Source organism: Anopheles maculipalpis, chromosome 2RL (genome assembly GCF_943734695.1).
Source record: "Anopheles maculipalpis chromosome 2RL, idAnoMacuDA_375_x, whole genome shotgun sequence".
Lineage (NCBI taxonomy): Eukaryota > Metazoa > Arthropoda > Insecta > Diptera > Culicidae > Anopheles > Anopheles maculipalpis.
In genome coordinates this window covers 55565730-55582840 of record NC_064871.1, presented here as the reverse complement: position 1 = coordinate 55582840, position 17111 = coordinate 55565730, and the positions used below count along the sequence as shown (strand labels likewise).

The following is a 17111-nucleotide window of genomic DNA, read 5'->3' as shown; positions in this document are numbered from 1 at the left end:
TTTGGAACCTGTTTAGTTCTACACTGTTCTTTGACTCTCAAAACATCAACAAAATGTCCTGGTACTACACGGTAAGTGAAACAACTGTACGAAATCGGTGCTGGAATGTGTGTGAATCCAAGGTGTGTCTCGCGTGTCCCCGCTTTTCGGCATCGATCGATTTTGGCTTCCCGCTGCACACACATTCCAACCAGTTCCACTATGACGCTTGTGCTCATTACAAATGTTGCTCTTTGCAGCCTGTTCCTACGGTGGTCCCAGCGGAAGAGTTTGACGCTTCCGCTGATGCCAATGCATTGCGTGGTGCAATGAAGGGTTTTGGAACGGACGAGCAAGCCATCATCGATGTGCTTTGCACTCGCAGCAACGCCCAGCGTCAGCAAATCAACGAGCAGTACAGCAGTGAGCTGGGACGGGTGAGTAGAGTAGGACGGGGCGTGTGTTTTCGTTCGTTCCGCGATGACTAATATATGTTAGTATGCGGGAAGAGCAATTCCTTAGACTGATCGCGTGAGTTCAGTAATATGTGTCCGTCACCTTCACTGGTGCTGTTGAGGCCGATCTTTGTGCCGACAGTTCCCTGTGTTTACTAGCATGTCAATAATTTCGAAGATCCGTGCGACATCTGGGACCGGCTCCCACTAATGCCCCACAGAGGTATACAGTGTAAAGAGTAACTATGGCTTCAATAGTCGAGGAATTATTGTTGAAGATTAGTTCGTACTGTCGAAGATTAGGTACTTAGATACATCTTGACGATCGGATTTTATCGAATTATTCAACGTCTTCTCACTTATCGAGGAATTCCAGCTTTTAACAATGTTGCACGCAGACACTGACAAAGAAAACCTGCGAGGCTTTATCGTCAGGCCTAGTAATTGTTTTGAATTTTAGAATTTACTATGGTCCTGTTTAGACCTCGAATGTTTCTGCCTTTTGCCAACTCAGCGTGCTACGTAGCGTTTGGTGCTAGTTTTTGTATTATATTTTATCCATACACAGTTTAAAAATAACTTTTATTTCTATTATTGTTATTACTATCGTTATTACACAGGCAAAGCGCCCAGCAAAAAAGGTTAACCATGATGCGTGGCAACATTTTAATAGACTAAAAAGTGCAGGAAAATGTACTGGTACTGCTTTCAGCTAATTCGCTTCAAACGAGGTTCCACGTCCAACTTGAAACAACATTTAGCAGCAAAACACATCGAAATACCTTTGCCTGGTGCTATACCTAAACTTTCTAAATCCGGAAAAAAGACTTCCATCGCTAAAATAATGGAATAGGTAATGGTGGTGGGGAGTGCAGTTTTGAGTCTGTGTCGTTTGCAAGAGGAGAGGAGGATGCACGATTGTTTACCACAACGGATCCACTGTCGGTCAATTTTAAGGAGCAGATGGATGACGTTCTGCTAGGGTTCAGGAGTTTTTACCATTTGAAAGAGTGGAAAGTGAAGCGTTCAAAAGCTATAGCCAAGGTCTTAACCCAAACTATTGCGAAGCACTGCTGAAACAGGCATACGATAAAAGCCTTGAGCGAATTAAAGATATTGTGAAAAAGTAACGAAAGTAGCGCACTGGCGTTGGCACTGGACAAATAGATCAATTTAAAGAATGCCAGGTTTTATGCTATTTCAACACATTACATGGATGATAACGATACATTGTGTTGCAGTTTATTAGAGTGCTCGGATTTTTCGGACAGACCTTCGCTCGCTCGCTTTGCGCCATGGCAAGGGGGATAACGAGAGTGTTGACTGATTTGACTGGCGGATGCTCAAATACAATCGAACCATCCAATCGTGAAAATGAAAAAGGACGATGCTTCCCGTTGGACCACAACGTACGAAATGATCGAAAGTTTCTTCAAAAGAAAAGCTCCCCTGTTGTCCTGTTTGAAAGCAATCAAGCTGAAACATTGGCTTGAAAGCAGAGATTGGATCGTACCGGAGCAATCGCTTGAAATATTGCAAAACTTTGATTGTGCTACCAAAAGCATGACATCGAAGAATGTTAAAATTCTTGTTTAAAAAGACGTCCAATTTTGTAAGCACAAAGATGGGCGAAACCGTGCACGTCTTAGCGCGCAAACTTTTAAAGGTGTTGACCGAAAGGTTTGAGCCCATGAAGCGGCGTAGTTTCGAAAAGAATGAAGAAAAGTTTATATTCACGTATGACGCAATGCTTGAGACGATTATACCATTTCAGATAAAGGCAGGCACGGCGGCACAAAGTGTACGTAACCTGATTTGTATCTCAGTTTATAATAGTCATGCAATTTGAAGTTTTAAATTTACTACATATGTTGTAGCTACGCGACCCGGTGGTTAGACGACAGCGGCGCCAGTCTACAAACGGCAGGACCGGGGTTCAAATCCCATCCGGACCGCTCCCCCATAGTGAGGACTGACTATCAATTACGAGGTATTTTAGGCAAGTCTAGGAAGCCGTTCGATGACCGGCGTGACCTTAGAAGGTCGTTAAGCCAAGAAGAAGAAGAAGATTGTATCTACGCGAGCGCCGAATATTGCACAAAAAAAGGGTTTAAAATTTCGATTAATTTTATATTTTTATTCAGAAACATATATTTCTGAATTCTTTCTTCATCCATAATTGTGTAATTTTTTTTTTGTCTTTAAGTTATTGTATCTTAGTTGTACAGTCTTGTAACATAGTCTGAAGGTCAAGATCACTGTTTATGAATTAAGCAATTGTACGTGATATTGAGCAAGTTCTTACGCCCAACATCGCAAGAACACGACAGCAATGTTCTATTCGTAATTTCTTGTATTTAACAAAGATTGTTGCTACCTACAGGAATGGGCGTATTCTTTGTCTACACATTTGTTCGGTGTTTTATACAAAAATTTATTGTTTCTTCTTATTGACATTTGTCAATATATTTCACAGTTTCGTCTCTTAAGTCGTGAGTCGTCTTTCGACTCACTCACGTCTCAAAATTTCAGCAAAATTTGTGAAAAAGCTCTTCGTTTGGTACAATCCTTTCAAAAACGCTAGTAGTTTTCAATGATAAATAAATAAAAAAGTACATTACCAAATAATTGGAAAAATAACTTACATTGGTATGTTCTTTTTGACATATTTGATATCCTTAAATTTTCATTCTTTCAGTTGCTATCTAACTATTAGCCAACTATGAAAAGTATCGAAAATATATTTCTCAATGACTATTTAATTCAATTTATATTATTTCTTTAAGTTTTTTTGTTTTTTTTTTCATATGATTTTATTTAATTGTATGCCTTATGGATGTTACATCTACAATTCACTTTATTGTCAAACTTGGAATTAACGAAACATTCAAGTTGAATAGAAAATACAGTGTAATCAATAATCACTCAATAATCAGCACACAGGATCATTGGTAAAACGATCGATCGCTACACCGCGGGTCATTTCGTTTCTGGATAAAAACAAGTTTAGATTGCTCATACCCTTGTGACTCATAGCATGCATAAGTGCGTGTGGGGAGGAGATGATTGGGTAATTACTAATCGATTACGTCTTTCATTGGCAGGACTTAATTGAGGATCTGAAATCCGAACTCGGAGGCAAGTTCGAGGACGTCATCGTCGGGCTGATGATGCCACCGGAAAAGTATCTGTGCAAGCAGCTGCACAAAGCGATGGACGGTATGGGTACGGACGAGGATACGCTCATCGAGATTCTGGCTCCGCAAACGAACGAGGAGGTGAAAAAGATCGTCGACTGTTACGAGGAGATGTACAGCCGCCCGCTGGCGGAACATTTGTGCAGCGAAACTGATGGTAGCTTCCGGCGATTGCTTACGATGATCATTGTCGGTGCTCGCGATCCGCAAGGTACGGTCGATGCTGATCTTGCTGTGGAACAGGCGAAACAGCTGTACGATGCCGGTGAGGGTAAGCTCGGTACGGATGAGGAAGTGTTCTACAAGATTCTGGCCCACGCCTCCTTCGATCAGCTGGAGATTGTGTTCGAAGAGTACAAGAAGCTTTCGGGCCAAACGATCGAGCAGGCGATGAAAAGCGAGCTGAGTGGTGAGCTTTACGATGCGCTAAGCGCGATCGTGGAATGTGTCCAGATGGCACCGCATTTCTTCGCTAAACGGTTGCACAAAGCGATGGATGGAGCCGGTACGGATGATGCGAAGTTGATTCGTATTATTGTGTCACGGTCGGAGATCGATCTGCAGAACGTGAAGGATGAGTTCGAGCAGATGTACAACAAGACGCTGCTGAGCGCTGTACGGGTAAGTTGATCACTTGGGTCACTGGTCATTGAACACGTGTTCCCGTAGTATGTAAAGGCAATTCTGGCTGGAATGGATTGTCGTGTAGCTTTTAGCGCATCATTGCTGTCCCGTATTGACATTGCGTGTATGTTTTGCTCTTTTCATAATGTTTACCTCTGACAAATGGTGTCCGGCTCTTTGGACACGGTTACACCCCAAATCGATGCATCAATTAGGAGGTAATCATAGACCTGCTTTAGTGACCTTTTCTTCTTAGTAGCCATTTCCGTTTCACTAATGGTGTCGTGTTGCGTTTGGAAGATAAAATGCCTTTAATACCAAATTTGAATGCCTTAGTGATGCGGACATGTCTGAGGTGCTATTGGTGCATAATCCTTCATTTAACTATCTATTATCTTCTCTAACAACTACCCTAGCTAAACATCTTCTCCTACGTACGAATTCCAATCAAAAGCTATTAGTCTAATGTTCTTCTTTATCTAATCAATTTTACAGAACGAGTGCTCCGGAGACTATAAGCGTGCTCTCTGCGCCCTGATTGGTGGTGCCTAATCGGACGGAAGTGGAAGAACGATTACGTCTATTGAAACAGGAAGATAATTTTCTTACACAACATACATTTACAAAAAAAAAAAATAAGCCAACGATATTTATGCACTCTCTAGAGAGTTAACGGTTTACAAGACAACACGTACGCATCGGGCGCTTTCTCGCTGTTCAAGTTAGCCAAAGTTCCTGGAACTTTCGTTGATGGGTGGCCTTTTTCTGTAGCGATGTATGCCTGGCGCTTAATCAATGTTGTAACCTTGTCCCTGGTTTGCCTTATGAAGCGTTACGCTAGAATCAGACAGTATTTTATTGCACAACGATTGGAAATAAAGCATTTAAAGTGACACGATATCGCCGCTAAGGTGTGTTTAATTTTAGCTTTTATTCTAATATTTAATGTATTTAGTTTATAAGTATCAATTATTTAAGCATTAAGGAATGTATGATTTCGTCGATCGTTTAGCTATAAATCCAATTGCCCCGGCTACCGACGCTACCGGAACGCTTCTTGTTCCGCTCATGAGCTGCATCACGTCGCCCAAGCACCGGACTCCCACCGGAACCAATATTCCGGATCAATGATTTTAACCCCCGAGCTTGATTTTCGGCCGCACCACCGATGCTGTTCGATTCCTGTGCAATTATGTAGAAATCGTCCACGATATGCGTCGGCGGTGGAATGCCAAACGGTTGCAGATCGTTCAGCGAAAGCATACTGGACGATGGTCGCGTAGAGTATTTGATTCTTCCGTCAGCAGTAAGCCGTTGATCTGCACCTCCTCCTCCTCCCCCTGAAGACAATGCTCCACTCAATCGGGAATGGTGACTGCCGGATCCGGCTGACTGTTGTAGGTGCTGTTGTTGCTGCTGGATGGAGGCCAGCTTGCCTCGCAACAGCCCATTCTCTTCCTGTAACTTTTTGATGAGACAACCCTCGGATTCGGCCTTCGCAATGATGGGCTGCGGCATGCACTGGTAGATGGTGGACAGGAAGTTATGCAGCGATATGAGCAGCGTGTCCTGCCATTGTTTGGTGAAGCAGACGGCGAATGCTGCATGTTCCTCGGGGTTTTTGCAGAACGGGAAAACTGAAAAGGGGTTAATTGAACGGTAACAGTGCTGAAGGCATCGTTGTCTATACTGCGTCCTACTTACAGAACCACTCCTTCCATTCGCTCTGGCTGACAAGCTCGGTTGAAAGTTTGGTGAAAAATTCCGTTATTTTATCGGTCTTGCTGGATGTGTAAGCCACAATGAGGTAGAATTTCAGCACCGATTGTTCCAATTTATTTACGGCTAGAAATAAAAGTAAAGCATTACGACGTAAGAAACGCAACCAAGCGTACACAACCTAACGGTAATTTGCCGTTGGCACTTACCGGTGGCGAAATGGTGCTCCAAATTACGAAACAAATGATTATTTAAATGGGCCCACAGCTCACGCAATCCACCCAAGTCGTGATTGTGTATCAGCAGCAGTATCTGTTCGATCACCTTGTCCACCCGAAAGTTTTTGTCTTTATCACTCTTCAGCTCATTGTCAAACACTTTGAGGGTGTTGGAAAAGCCACGAAATAAAATATATTCACGAATCAATCCGTCGACGTACTGTATGTGAGCCATTGTTGTTTTTCGCGGACAATTAAAAAGATTCTCTACAGCCAGTGCTGCGCCGTCAATGATGATTGTTGTTTGTTGATGTTGATTACGACCAAGGTGTATAGATGGATTTCGGGAAAGATGTGACGCTTGACAGCAAGCATGGCACTATGGGCGAGTCTTGTCAACATTTTATTTTTGGTTTCATTCATGTCATTTCAAATTCATTTTTAAAATGTGTTATATCGTGGAGTAGAATTTGTTACAATATTCAAACAACTCGAATGATTACTATACAATACATTTTACATTTCACATTCCTAACCGCCTATCTTTCGAGAGCTAAATTGTCAACGAGCTACACTTTGACGCAGCCTGTCGAAATAATTTCTTGCTGTCATTTATTTTTCTCTCCCAATCAAAACACTCGATGGTGTGAATTTCAATTCCGTACATAATTCTGCTTTTCCATCAATCATGTCGACGACCCGTGTAAAAACGAGAGAAACCAAAACTGGAGAAATAATAGCGTACAGTGATACCGCCATACGGAACAATGCATCCGCAGTGGAGTACTGCCGTACCTCCATGGCAGCATTATCGGGCAGCACCGCAGGTATGGCAAAACAATATCCCGTATCCACCGGTTTGCTGGTGTACTGACTGAAATTTCTAACCTTTCACAGGTGTTTTGGGACTTACCGGCATACTAGGTTTTCTCTTCTATGTGCTAGCGGTCCTATCCTTGTGGCAGATGTTGCTACTGAAATCAGGCTCCAATTGGCAGAAGTATTTCATCAGCCGGAAAAGCCTACTCACCCATGGGTTTCTGAGCGGTCTGTGCACGTACGTGCTGTTCTGGACGTTCCTGTACGGTATGGTGCACGTGTACTGAGGAGAGGAAATGACGGGTTATGGGCGAGAGGGAAAGGAAGAAAAAACCTAACACTATGATAATATCTGGGTAAATTATTTTTTTCCAAATACACATACCACATCTTTTACCAAAAACACGGCAAGTGTTTGTGATTATGTACGAGGGGAAAGAACTTATACACCTGTGTTTGCACAATAGCTTAGCGCAACATTCGCAAAGGGGAAGGGTGTTAACTAGGTTCAGGTGCTCATATTTGTTCAATTATGTGGTTTACTGAAGAGAAAAGGCAAACCTTTTTTCAATTAAAGTAACAAGGTCGGTGGCTGAAACGATAGCGTAGCCATTCTTTTACACGGGAGAATTGGGTATCAAATCCTAACCGCTCATTTATACTCTGGACTAACTATTATCAAGCTACGGCCCGCCTAGACAGTTAGAAATGGAAAGATTATATCTTCCGGGGTTGTACAACCAAAAAAAAAGGATTCGTTCAATTTCGACATCATATAGGACGACCTAAGAAAGAAAAAAAATGAAAAATTGGGGAGATCACAAAGCTTTAAACAGAAAGTCGGTTAAATTATCCCAGCGCAAGGCATCAACTAACTACTACACACACTCTAAATACTTTTTTTCATAGGGCGGTCGCTATGGGAACGTTTACATCATCAGCCGTACGCATACATAAATTGCTAAATATACAGTGTGGTCGCCCCCCACTAACAGGTAAGTTGAGGCACCGCATTACCATCCTAGTACCTAGCAGCCAGGGTACGCAATTCAAAATTTTGTATTTTCTGACGGACTCATCGATGCTTCCTTTGATTTAATGATGATTAATGATGCGGTCTCATTAATTTAATAATCCCAATTATGGCCTATCACGCCTCCTTCATCAATATGGGCGCCCTAAAGAGACTTCAAGTGTAGTGTAGGGTCGTTTAGTGATAGTCTCATGACATGAGTAACCCACCGCCCAGAACAATCTAACGAGTTTACATCGCTTCGCAATGTGGAGGACAACGTTGAGCTCAAAAAGTTCTAGTGGTCAAAGAACCATGGAAGGGGTTCTACACATACTGGATCGAAAAATCCTTCGGAGATGGCGAGTATTTTAAAATTAATTCAACACTATAGAGAATGTATAAAGTATTTATTTTTGTATATAGTATGTCTAGCTTCAATTGAAACTTCATATTTAGATTTTTATACTGTTAATAAGTTATTGTTACACCATATGGAAAAAAAGTTACTGCAAGAGCAGCAAGCAACATTCATGTTCTATACTAAACGAATATATTAAAAATATTAAATAGAAGACTATTAAATTGTAGTGGACTTATCCATCAAAACATTCGGTAATTCAAACTAAATTGCGACATGCTCGGCTTGTCTGATCAAATGGTCACAGAAAACTTAATAAGACAACTATTTTTAACATTCAGCAACGATAAAACATTTTATTAGTTTCTTGAAACCATTTTTTGCCTCTACATAAAACACAACTCTAAATGCTTCTCTACAATTAAGACTAAAATCCAAAATTTCCCATCGTTTCTTGTGGCCTAAACGCACGACCAAATATATCAAATGACAGTGATTTGAATCAAATTAACTTATCATGCTCATCATCAGCACTGTCGAACGTCCGGTCGGGCCAGTCGGCTAGAGTATATTATTTACATTTCCCATCCCAGTGAGAGATGTACGCGAGCACCACACCTATCAATTTACCAAGACAATCTGATGACTTCATCTATTTTATCTTCAGGAAGTACCACCATACCAGACTACTGTGGACGAGCGTCAACGAGCTAATCGCTATTATTATACCCTCTTAGCAGCACGTGCATCTGTGAGAGATCTAGTGATCTAGAAAACAGTGGCAACTCATCCTTTTACATCCTATTGCAGGTACATTACGCCGAATAATGTGACGCTCTACAAAAAAAAAAGCTGAATACTTCCTGGGAGAAAGGATTTTTTCCTATCTTGTCCTTGTATCGCTCATCTGCCACCGATGTGTCCCCTATGCTGTTCCTTTTTGTTCAATTGCCCACATACACACACACACACCGCACGTCATCATTTCGTGTCGTTTGATTGATTAAATCACTTTTCATCACCCTCCGTAGCTGATGGTTACCACGGTAACGGCATCTAAACCCAACCGGGGAAACCGCAAGCCCGCGCTGCTTCCGAGCTGCTTCGACTGACCGGAACAATATGTTCGGGTGGATTAGCAGACACTGCCGGTTATTATTACGCTCCGCACGCACTGAGTAAACAAATGATTAAGCGGAAATAAATCAAGGAAACACAAATCGGCTAGGTGGGGTTGTGGTTAAGAGAGCTGGGAAGGTGTGGGAATGCAGGAGGAAATCTTCCGGTTGGTGAGTGTGTTAAAAGTGGGCGTTTTGCGTAATAGCAGGCTGTGGTACAATATCCAAGTGTTTTGTTTGATCATCAAAGTAAGCATTGAGTAAAAAAAAGGTTCGCCGGTGAAGTGATTATGTGTTTTTCTATATAATTTTTTGTATATAGAAATTTTTTTTTCTAACAAAGTTGTTTTTTACATTAAATTATATAATTTGTACACAATGCACAATTATACAATTGTAATTACAATTACAATTATAAAATGCATAACACCAGTGTCTGGTAGAAAGGTAATAGCGGTGCCGGTCTTTACACGGAAGAGCGGGGGTTCAAATCCCACCAGGACCGTTCCCTAGTAAGGATATCGAATTACGTGATATCAGCAATTCTAGTAAGCCATTTGGTGACATACTTCACCAAGAACGTCGTTTAGCAGAAAAATAAAAATATTTGTGATATTTGTCGTGCAAAATTTAATGTTCTAAGCATTGTTTATAGTAAATCCTTTCCTTACCATCTACTACAGTTGACGATATCCCTCTGCACATTTTCCCCTGACACGATCGTTAGTGTTCAATAAAAACGTTAAAGTATCGATTACGGTGAAGCGCTAAGGACGGTCCCTGGACACCGGAGCCCTTGGCGAAATAAGAATAACTGACTGCTCGGAAACCTTTCCCGATGGAACAGTGGACAAGTGACGCCAACAGTTGAAATAATAAGTCAAACGTAGTTTTACCGCCATGCTCGCGCGTTAAAAGTATCGATATCACGTTTGTTTTACTTCATCGGCCAGCAGTCGGTCCTTACGATTACTCGACGATCGACGGGTTCCCTATTTCCGATCGTTTTAGCAATGTAGATATCCTTCTGCTTCTCCTAGTGTGTTGCTTGGACGGACACGGATTGAACGGCGCAGGGAGCGGGTTAGGATTACAGTGCCCGAACGGAAATGTTATGATTAGGTGAGACGATATTTTAATAAATGAAACTAAAGAACCGCGACACACCAGAGGGAATGACCAGAGGTGTCGATGAGGGAATGAAGATTCTTTTCCGGTTGTAGAATTGATGCTCTGGTGTTTTTTTTTTATGTCAATTTGACTATTTATTGTACATTTTTATCATTTTTTAGTGAACAATATTTAATTAAAAATGACTATTTTGTTTTATTTCTACTACTTATTTCCCTTCCATATATAAAATAATATCTTTTAAAAAGGAAAAATTTATATTTACGGAGGCATGTGACGGAAATTGCTTCTTTTTGACTACAACGACTCTTGATATATGAGATCGGGACGGCTCTGGATAAGATCTTTTAGTAGTATAACATAGTAGAGGATCAAGGCGACCCTCACGACAGAATACACGTTGGGGTCCTTCATGAGTCTTCAGAAGTAGTTTCTTCAGAGGCGTATTTTTTTGTGTAAAAGCATCCAGCGACTAGTGAATAAAACGGCTGGCAAACTATAAAATCCGGCCAAGGCCAAAAAAGATTTTAATTGTAGAAGAATCGTTCCACATCTTCTTCTGCTTGGCTTAACGATCTCTAAGATCATGCTGGCCATTGAAATGGCTTTCTAGAATACCGATACCACGTAGTTGGTTAGTCAGTACTCACTATGGGGGGACGGTCCGGATGGGATTTGAACCCCGGTCCTGCCGTTTCAAGACCGGCGCCGCTGTCGCCTATAACACCGGGCCATAGTAAGCACAACAATATCAATTTTTATTTATATAAATTATTACCGGCGTGCCGTATTGTCGAGATTTTTCTCGGCTGGGTGTTAACCACATTAATTTTCTAAAATAAATAAACAAACTTGTCTTCCGCGAAAGCTGAGCAAAATTGCAAAACTGTTTTTTCCCCTGTCGTAAGGACACGTCTGGTAACTGCAATTAAAACAGTTCAGATGTTCTTGCTACAGAACAGAACAGAACGAAACAGGAATCGTATTGTGTTCGCTATTGAATCATGTGAACGGTTTTAGGGTTTCAACAATCGATATTGCCGGCACTCTACTCGGTTCCGGTCAAGTTTTACACGATTCATTCATTCGGGAAAACCGGTCGTCGATGATTCAGTGTTTGGGCTTTGGTCAATTGGGGATAGTGAAGAAAGCATGAACTTCCAGACGACATGTTGGAGAAGAATTTGTGTTGACTATTTTTTAAACTAAACTTCTTTCAATCTTCGCTACCATGGTGTTACTTCGATGTCTTAGTAGCATGGCAACCATTATGACGCTCGGCTACATCGACTTTTTTAATATTATGATCGTTATCACTTTATAAACAATTAAACTATTCTAAATGTACTATTTTAGAGAGAAAAAAAACTTTATTTGTTATTTATTTGAGAGAAATTTCATAATACACAAAATGAAGTGAAATGGAAGTGCCAAACAAATATCTACCGGCGGCAACGCGTAACAGCAAATACAGCACACAACGGAAACTGCTGGTAGTCGCACAACAAAACCCATCACTCTGCGTAACACATTCGTTGCCAGTCGTTGGCGTTGTTGGATTGCGTTGTGGGGCTTCATTTTCATTTCAATTTACACCCTCTTTACCAAAAACCACCCATTGCCTAAGCTTAAAGAAGAAACAGCGAGAAAGAGATAGAGAGTGAGAGAGATAGAGGGGGGAGAGAGAGAGGGGAGAGAGAGAGAGAAAACGACATCTTCACATTCATTTATTTTCTGCGGGAAAAACCACGAGCGAAAGAAAAGCAAAGCAATGCGAAAAAAAAACTCAATGGCGTCTACGATGGGCGATCCCTGTAGGATAGGAACAAAGTAGTAAATAAGTGGAGTGAGTGTGTTATCCATTACTTTTGCGAATGGAAGAAGGGTGGTGCAGAGAAGGTGGCGTCTGGAAAGGAAGTGTAAGCAATGGGAAGAGAGGGAATCAAATATAATCAATTTCTTTTTCTCCGCGCACGTTTTCCTCACTCGCCATTTTGTTTTGCGGTGGATGGCGCATAGTTTGACATGGAAATAAAACGTTTTATCCCGGTATCACTTAAAAAGAAAGAAAGTCTTATTCCAAGAGACTGTGGGACTCACAGCAAAATACAATTTTATTGTATTGAAAACGCAATTGTTAATTTCGCGCGGTTTTGGATCGAAAAGAAAACTTGACTCAGTGGTTGTCAAGTCTTGAGCTTACTACGCTTACTTGTCTTGAGTCTCACTGTCTTCACTGTTTCGTGAAGAGGTATACATCCTACCTTACATAGCCTAAGTATCGTGTACAAACTAACAACTTAACAGACAATAATAAAAATAATAACTTATAGTCCTAATTGGGACAGTCAGATAATCAAGGTATCAACGGTTATATTCATCTACGGGCGTAATTAAGTCATGAAACTTAAGAACGGTAGCCCTAAACACTTCGGTTTTGTAGAGTTAAAGAAGAAAAGGATAGTTTTAGTTAACCGGCTTTTAAAAGTGAAAATTAGTCTTTAACTCTAACGGATCATGAATAAAATTAAATTCCCAAAATCAAAATATTCTCCATACAAATACAGATGTCACGTGGTATTATATAATTGCTCTTGTATAAATTTAAGCTGCCTTAACACTTAATTCCCTAAGTTGTTGACCCTGAATGAGAAATGTGACAAAAAAATAACCCTTTTTTTAATAATCCTTGGCAACAAACGACACACGCACACCGCAAACTTAAACCTAAACTACCTGGTGAAGTAGATCGTTAAGTCAAATTTATAGCAAATTAGCACACACCTCAATGCTTCTGGATGTGACGAGAGTCTAACCCCCGTTTCGGAATAAACCTTTTTTACTCTCTGTCTCCCCTTTAAACAGTCGATCGATCGTCTTGTAAAATTGCAAATTCATCAATGAATTTGCTTTACTTGCATGTGTCTGTTTGTCTGCATGCGTGTGTGAGGGTTTCGCTTACTACGATCATTACCCTTCTTTCGTTTGCTTTAGCAAGCGTTCAACTGCTCCACAGCATACTTGATCGCAAAAAAAAAACCTAAACTGTGTATGGTAAAGCAAGCATCTCCATTGAATGAGTACTGTTAGGACGGTTTACGGCAGACTACACGGGAACGAGACGACACATTTTGACGTTCGAGACCACCCAGTTGGGTGCGAAACAGAAGGAAGCGTCTACCACAAGAGCATACTCACCGGTCATTTCCCAGATCTCGATTCGGCGGCTTTCGGCACGATGACGAAATAAAATGATCGTCCGGATCGTCTGTTTAACCCCTTTTCCTTCCATCCGGGGAGTTAATCCTGACTCGAGACAGATTTTCTCTCGCGTCTCGTCTTACACAATAGCAGCAGCACACCCAAATGGAGACCTGCTGGGAAAAAAAGGGCACTGGGATCACGGGTGTACCTCTCATTCCAGTTCTCGAAACGCTCGATTGAACATTACGTTATATGGTGATCCCGTGTCTGGGGTCGGGGTCAGAACGCGAAGGACATGGATGTACTGCAGAATGGTGTACGAGAACGAGACCGTTCGGACATTTAGGAACTTCACTTCAACTGTCTCAAGAAACAACCTGACGTCAAAGGAAAGCATCCGTGTTCTTCCGTATGTCAGCAGCATCGTGACGAGATGGAAGTATCCTGTTTCGTTCGGGAATACGGGGGGCGCGTACTGGCTGGCATCCAATACCGATTGACCAATGTAGTAACATAACGGGAAAGAGTCAAGGATGAGACTAAGATCATATGCTTTGAGCAGGGTGATGGCCAAAAAAGCATCAGCAGTTTTAACCGTTTGTCTTGCGGGGAGGTAGTCTAGTGATGGTATTTAACTTAAAAAACAAATTAACCTGATTGTTTGACAAGTTCCTCATACGAGAGACTACTTGATCCAGCCACGAGTTTATCGAGCAACATTCGATAGGATTAAAGGGAGCAAGAGGATTAAAAGATGCGCCAAGTCAATCGAACAACACAGAAACACGAGAAAAAGGATAAAGTTGTAACTGATAGTTTTTATTCCCATATCGATATGATATCTGGCCTACCCTTGTTGTTTGGTTGCAACACGGATCACGGTCTACAAATCAATCCACAAACGCGTTCGGTCACCCGAATGTCACAGGAAGAGTTCCTGTTACAATGTACCAAATGCTTCCTGCGGATGCAACTCTACCACGATATGAAACAGGGAACAGCTTTCATGGATGCCACTTGCATTCACAAGGATGATTTGGCCTGTCAAACTAAAAAAAAAAGACTGTGGCCGAACTGGACAGAATAGCTTTTTTTCTTTCAAAGAAAACGGAAGAAAGGGACTCAAGTAAGGTATCAAATTAGTGATGATCGTTGGGTCATCGAGTATCGGGAGTGCGGAAGGGTGAGCTATCGATCCTTGCCCGACACACAGATATGAGAAGTAGCCGCATGGCAGCAGTTAGTTAAAACGAAACAAGGGAGAAGGTTTTAATAAATAAATTTGGAAACAAAAACACATTGAGAGTAAAGAGAAGGTGATCAAAATGGGGAATACAGTAAGGTGCAAAAATATGTAGCATGGTTAGTTGAGATCAAGTCACGCTATCACGTATAAATGCCTTTAAGATAGTTTAGACTTCAAAGATTGGATCATGTAATGTGTTGAAGAACGAAGCTTGAATTTTGTTTTTGTTTATTTATAGAACTTTGAGTCTTAGAGACTACATTCGCCTCTCTACTGTATAAATTAGTCTAGTTGACAGGTGGCTCGGTGTGTCGCGTATCCATGGCAATCGGTGAGGATGTGGCGGACGATGATGTTAACACCACAGAAGCGGCAGAGTGAAGGATTTTTCTAGGAGGTTGAAGTGTGTAAGGCGGGTATGACCTATACGAAGGCGGGAAAGGACTCGTTGAATGTGACTCGATTCGGTATCTTCCGATGAAGCAGTGTTGTGCTTGATGGGACGGAATTTGTTGCTTATGTATGTGCAATGTGGAGTTCCAGTATTGGGAGATAAGGTGAAGCGGATGACATCTCGGCGTGAAAGGGTGTTGTGTGGTTCATCAGGGCCGGAGGTGACCATTTTTGGCAAGTTTTCGTAACCGTGAATTCCGGAGTGACCCGGAAGCCAACATAAAACGATTCCGGGCGAGGAAGCGATGTCGTCAAGGTGTTGAATGTGGGAGTCTTTGGAGGTGCCATGTTCCAAGGCAGCCAGAACGCTACCACTGTCGGTGAAACGAAACTTGAATCCATTACTTTAAACCTAAATACAACAGCATATCAACTAAGCGGGTTACAGCCGTTCATAGAGGCGATGACTTCGCTGTCAATGTCAGCATTGGAGAGCATGTTTTAGTTGTTGAATAGGAAGAGAATGTTTGAAATCTTCATAGAAACTATATTGACCAACAATTGCAAAAATATTCCTCAAACTTAAGCTGCTTAAGTAGTCCTAAAATCTACGTTTGCATACATTTAGGCGCAACCTGTTTTGCACTTCAACGCAGCTAAGTGTACAGTTGAGTTGAAACTGTTAATTCTCGTTTTATACCAAGCAACATGCATCAGACGTGTTGCCTTGTGTGCTAGCTTGAAGGATATGTGAGGTAATGCCGGCTATATAATAATTTACTAGCACTATTTATACCACGAAGCCGGATTAATTCTATTCTTGCTTTGTCTTTGGAATACGTGCCAGAATTTAATTTTTTTTTTTTCCAAGCGAATATTCTCCAAAACGAGGATGTTGGATGCTTCATTAGTGCTTAATGCTAGTTTTGCATACATTTAGACGCACTCGATTCAAAGCAATACAATGCTAAGTACACAGTTCATTCGATTGTTTTCTTTTTTAATCCTAAAAGAAACTTCAGGTGGCAGTATTTTGCAATTTATTTTACTTTAAACCAGTAGCTTGATTATTTATAAGCAACAATCAAATTACATAGTTTTTCTCACTGATCTAATCTCCTAGAAAGATTAGAAAATTTGCACTTTTTGTGTATTTGTAAATCATCCTCTTGATTTTACACTTTAAAAAATAAATGGCACATAAAGTGTAGTACCTACTGTAGTTTTTGGAGGCAATCAGTGAAGGTTAAAATTAATGTAAGCAAACAAAAAACGACCAGCTCGAAGGTACCGTGCAAACTCTAACTCCCAGTCTGCTGGACGATCCATTTCCCCGTTCTACCAAACGTTTGCATATCGTGTAACACGGCAACACACCTCCTGTTACCTGGGCTCGGTTTTATGCTCGGTGCATCCACGGCGATGCCGGGTGATTGTCGTTGTCCCCGTTGCTGGAAAGGAATTAAAATGGAGGTGACGATGTCTGCTTGCTGTGTGTTTTACTTCGATGAGTTTGTGTGTATGTTGATGCTCTCCTCTGCATTTTGTCGTCACATGTTGTGCTGAGGGCTGACTGCAGTGTGCAAAGAAGTCGCCTATCGTTCGTTGGTTGGCTGGCCAACGCTGCTAGCTGCC

General features: G+C 41.4%; 5 protein-coding genes across 5 annotated transcripts in view; 2 read left to right on the top strand and 3 right to left on the bottom strand.

The window, feature by feature from the left end:
• LOC126558569 (annexin B10-like) overlaps window positions 1-17111 on the bottom strand; it is a 292795-nt gene that overhangs the window by 2196 nt on the left and 273488 nt on the right. The gene's annotated exons all lie outside the window — the stretch shown is intronic.
• LOC126557740 (regulator of G-protein signaling 7-like) overlaps window positions 1-17111 on the bottom strand; it is a 279291-nt gene that overhangs the window by 12902 nt on the left and 249278 nt on the right. The window lies entirely within an intron of this gene.
• Window positions 35-4857, top strand: LOC126558570 (annexin B10-like). Its single transcript, XM_050214605.1, has 4 exons — window positions 35-71; window positions 240-416; window positions 3539-4252; window positions 4751-4857. The coding sequence occupies exons 1-4, from the start codon at window positions 54-56 to the stop codon at window positions 4805-4807; spliced, it is 966 nt and encodes a 321-aa protein (XP_050070562.1). The 5' UTR covers window positions 35-53; the 3' UTR covers window positions 4808-4857.
• Window positions 5264-6427, bottom strand: LOC126558500 (WD repeat-containing protein 91). Its single transcript, XM_050214524.1, has 3 exons — window positions 6184-6427; window positions 5960-6100; window positions 5264-5892 (listed from the first exon to the last, which is right to left on the bottom strand). The coding sequence occupies exons 1-3, from the start codon at window positions 6425-6427 to the stop codon at window positions 5264-5266; spliced, it is 1014 nt and encodes a 337-aa protein (XP_050070481.1).
• LOC126559459 (ER membrane protein complex subunit 6) lies at window positions 6826-7302 on the top strand. Its single transcript, XM_050215621.1, has 2 exons — window positions 6826-7019; window positions 7090-7302. The coding sequence occupies exons 1-2, from the start codon at window positions 6881-6883 to the stop codon at window positions 7296-7298; spliced, it is 348 nt and encodes a 115-aa protein (XP_050071578.1). The 5' UTR covers window positions 6826-6880; the 3' UTR covers window positions 7299-7302.

Coding starts and splice junctions, on each gene's coding strand:
- LOC126558570 (XM_050214605.1), top strand. Junction 417..3,538: donor ACAGCAGTGAGCTGGGACGG/GTGAGTAGAGTA, acceptor TTTCATTGGCAG/GACTTAATTGAGGATCTGAA. Junction 4,253..4,750: donor CGCTGCTGAGCGCTGTACGG/GTAAGTTGATCA, acceptor TCAATTTTACAG/AACGAGTGCTCCGGAGACTA.
- LOC126559459 (XM_050215621.1), top strand. CDS start 6,881: ATGTCGACGACCCGTGTAAAAACGAGAGAAACCAAAACTGGAGAAATA. Junction 7,020..7,089: donor ATTATCGGGCAGCACCGCAG/GTATGGCAAAAC, acceptor AACCTTTCACAG/GTGTTTTGGGACTTACCGGC.
- LOC126558500 (XM_050214524.1), bottom strand. CDS start 6,427: ATGGCTCACATACAGTACGTCGACGGATTGATTCGTGAATATATTTTA. Junction 6,101..6,183: donor GGAGCACCATTTCGCCACCG/GTAAGTGCCAAC, acceptor TTTTATTTCTAG/CCGTAAATAAATTGGAACAA. Junction 5,893..5,959: donor CGAATGGAAGGAGTGGTTCT/GTAAGTAGGACG, acceptor ACCCCTTTTCAG/TTTTCCCGTTCTGCAAAAAC.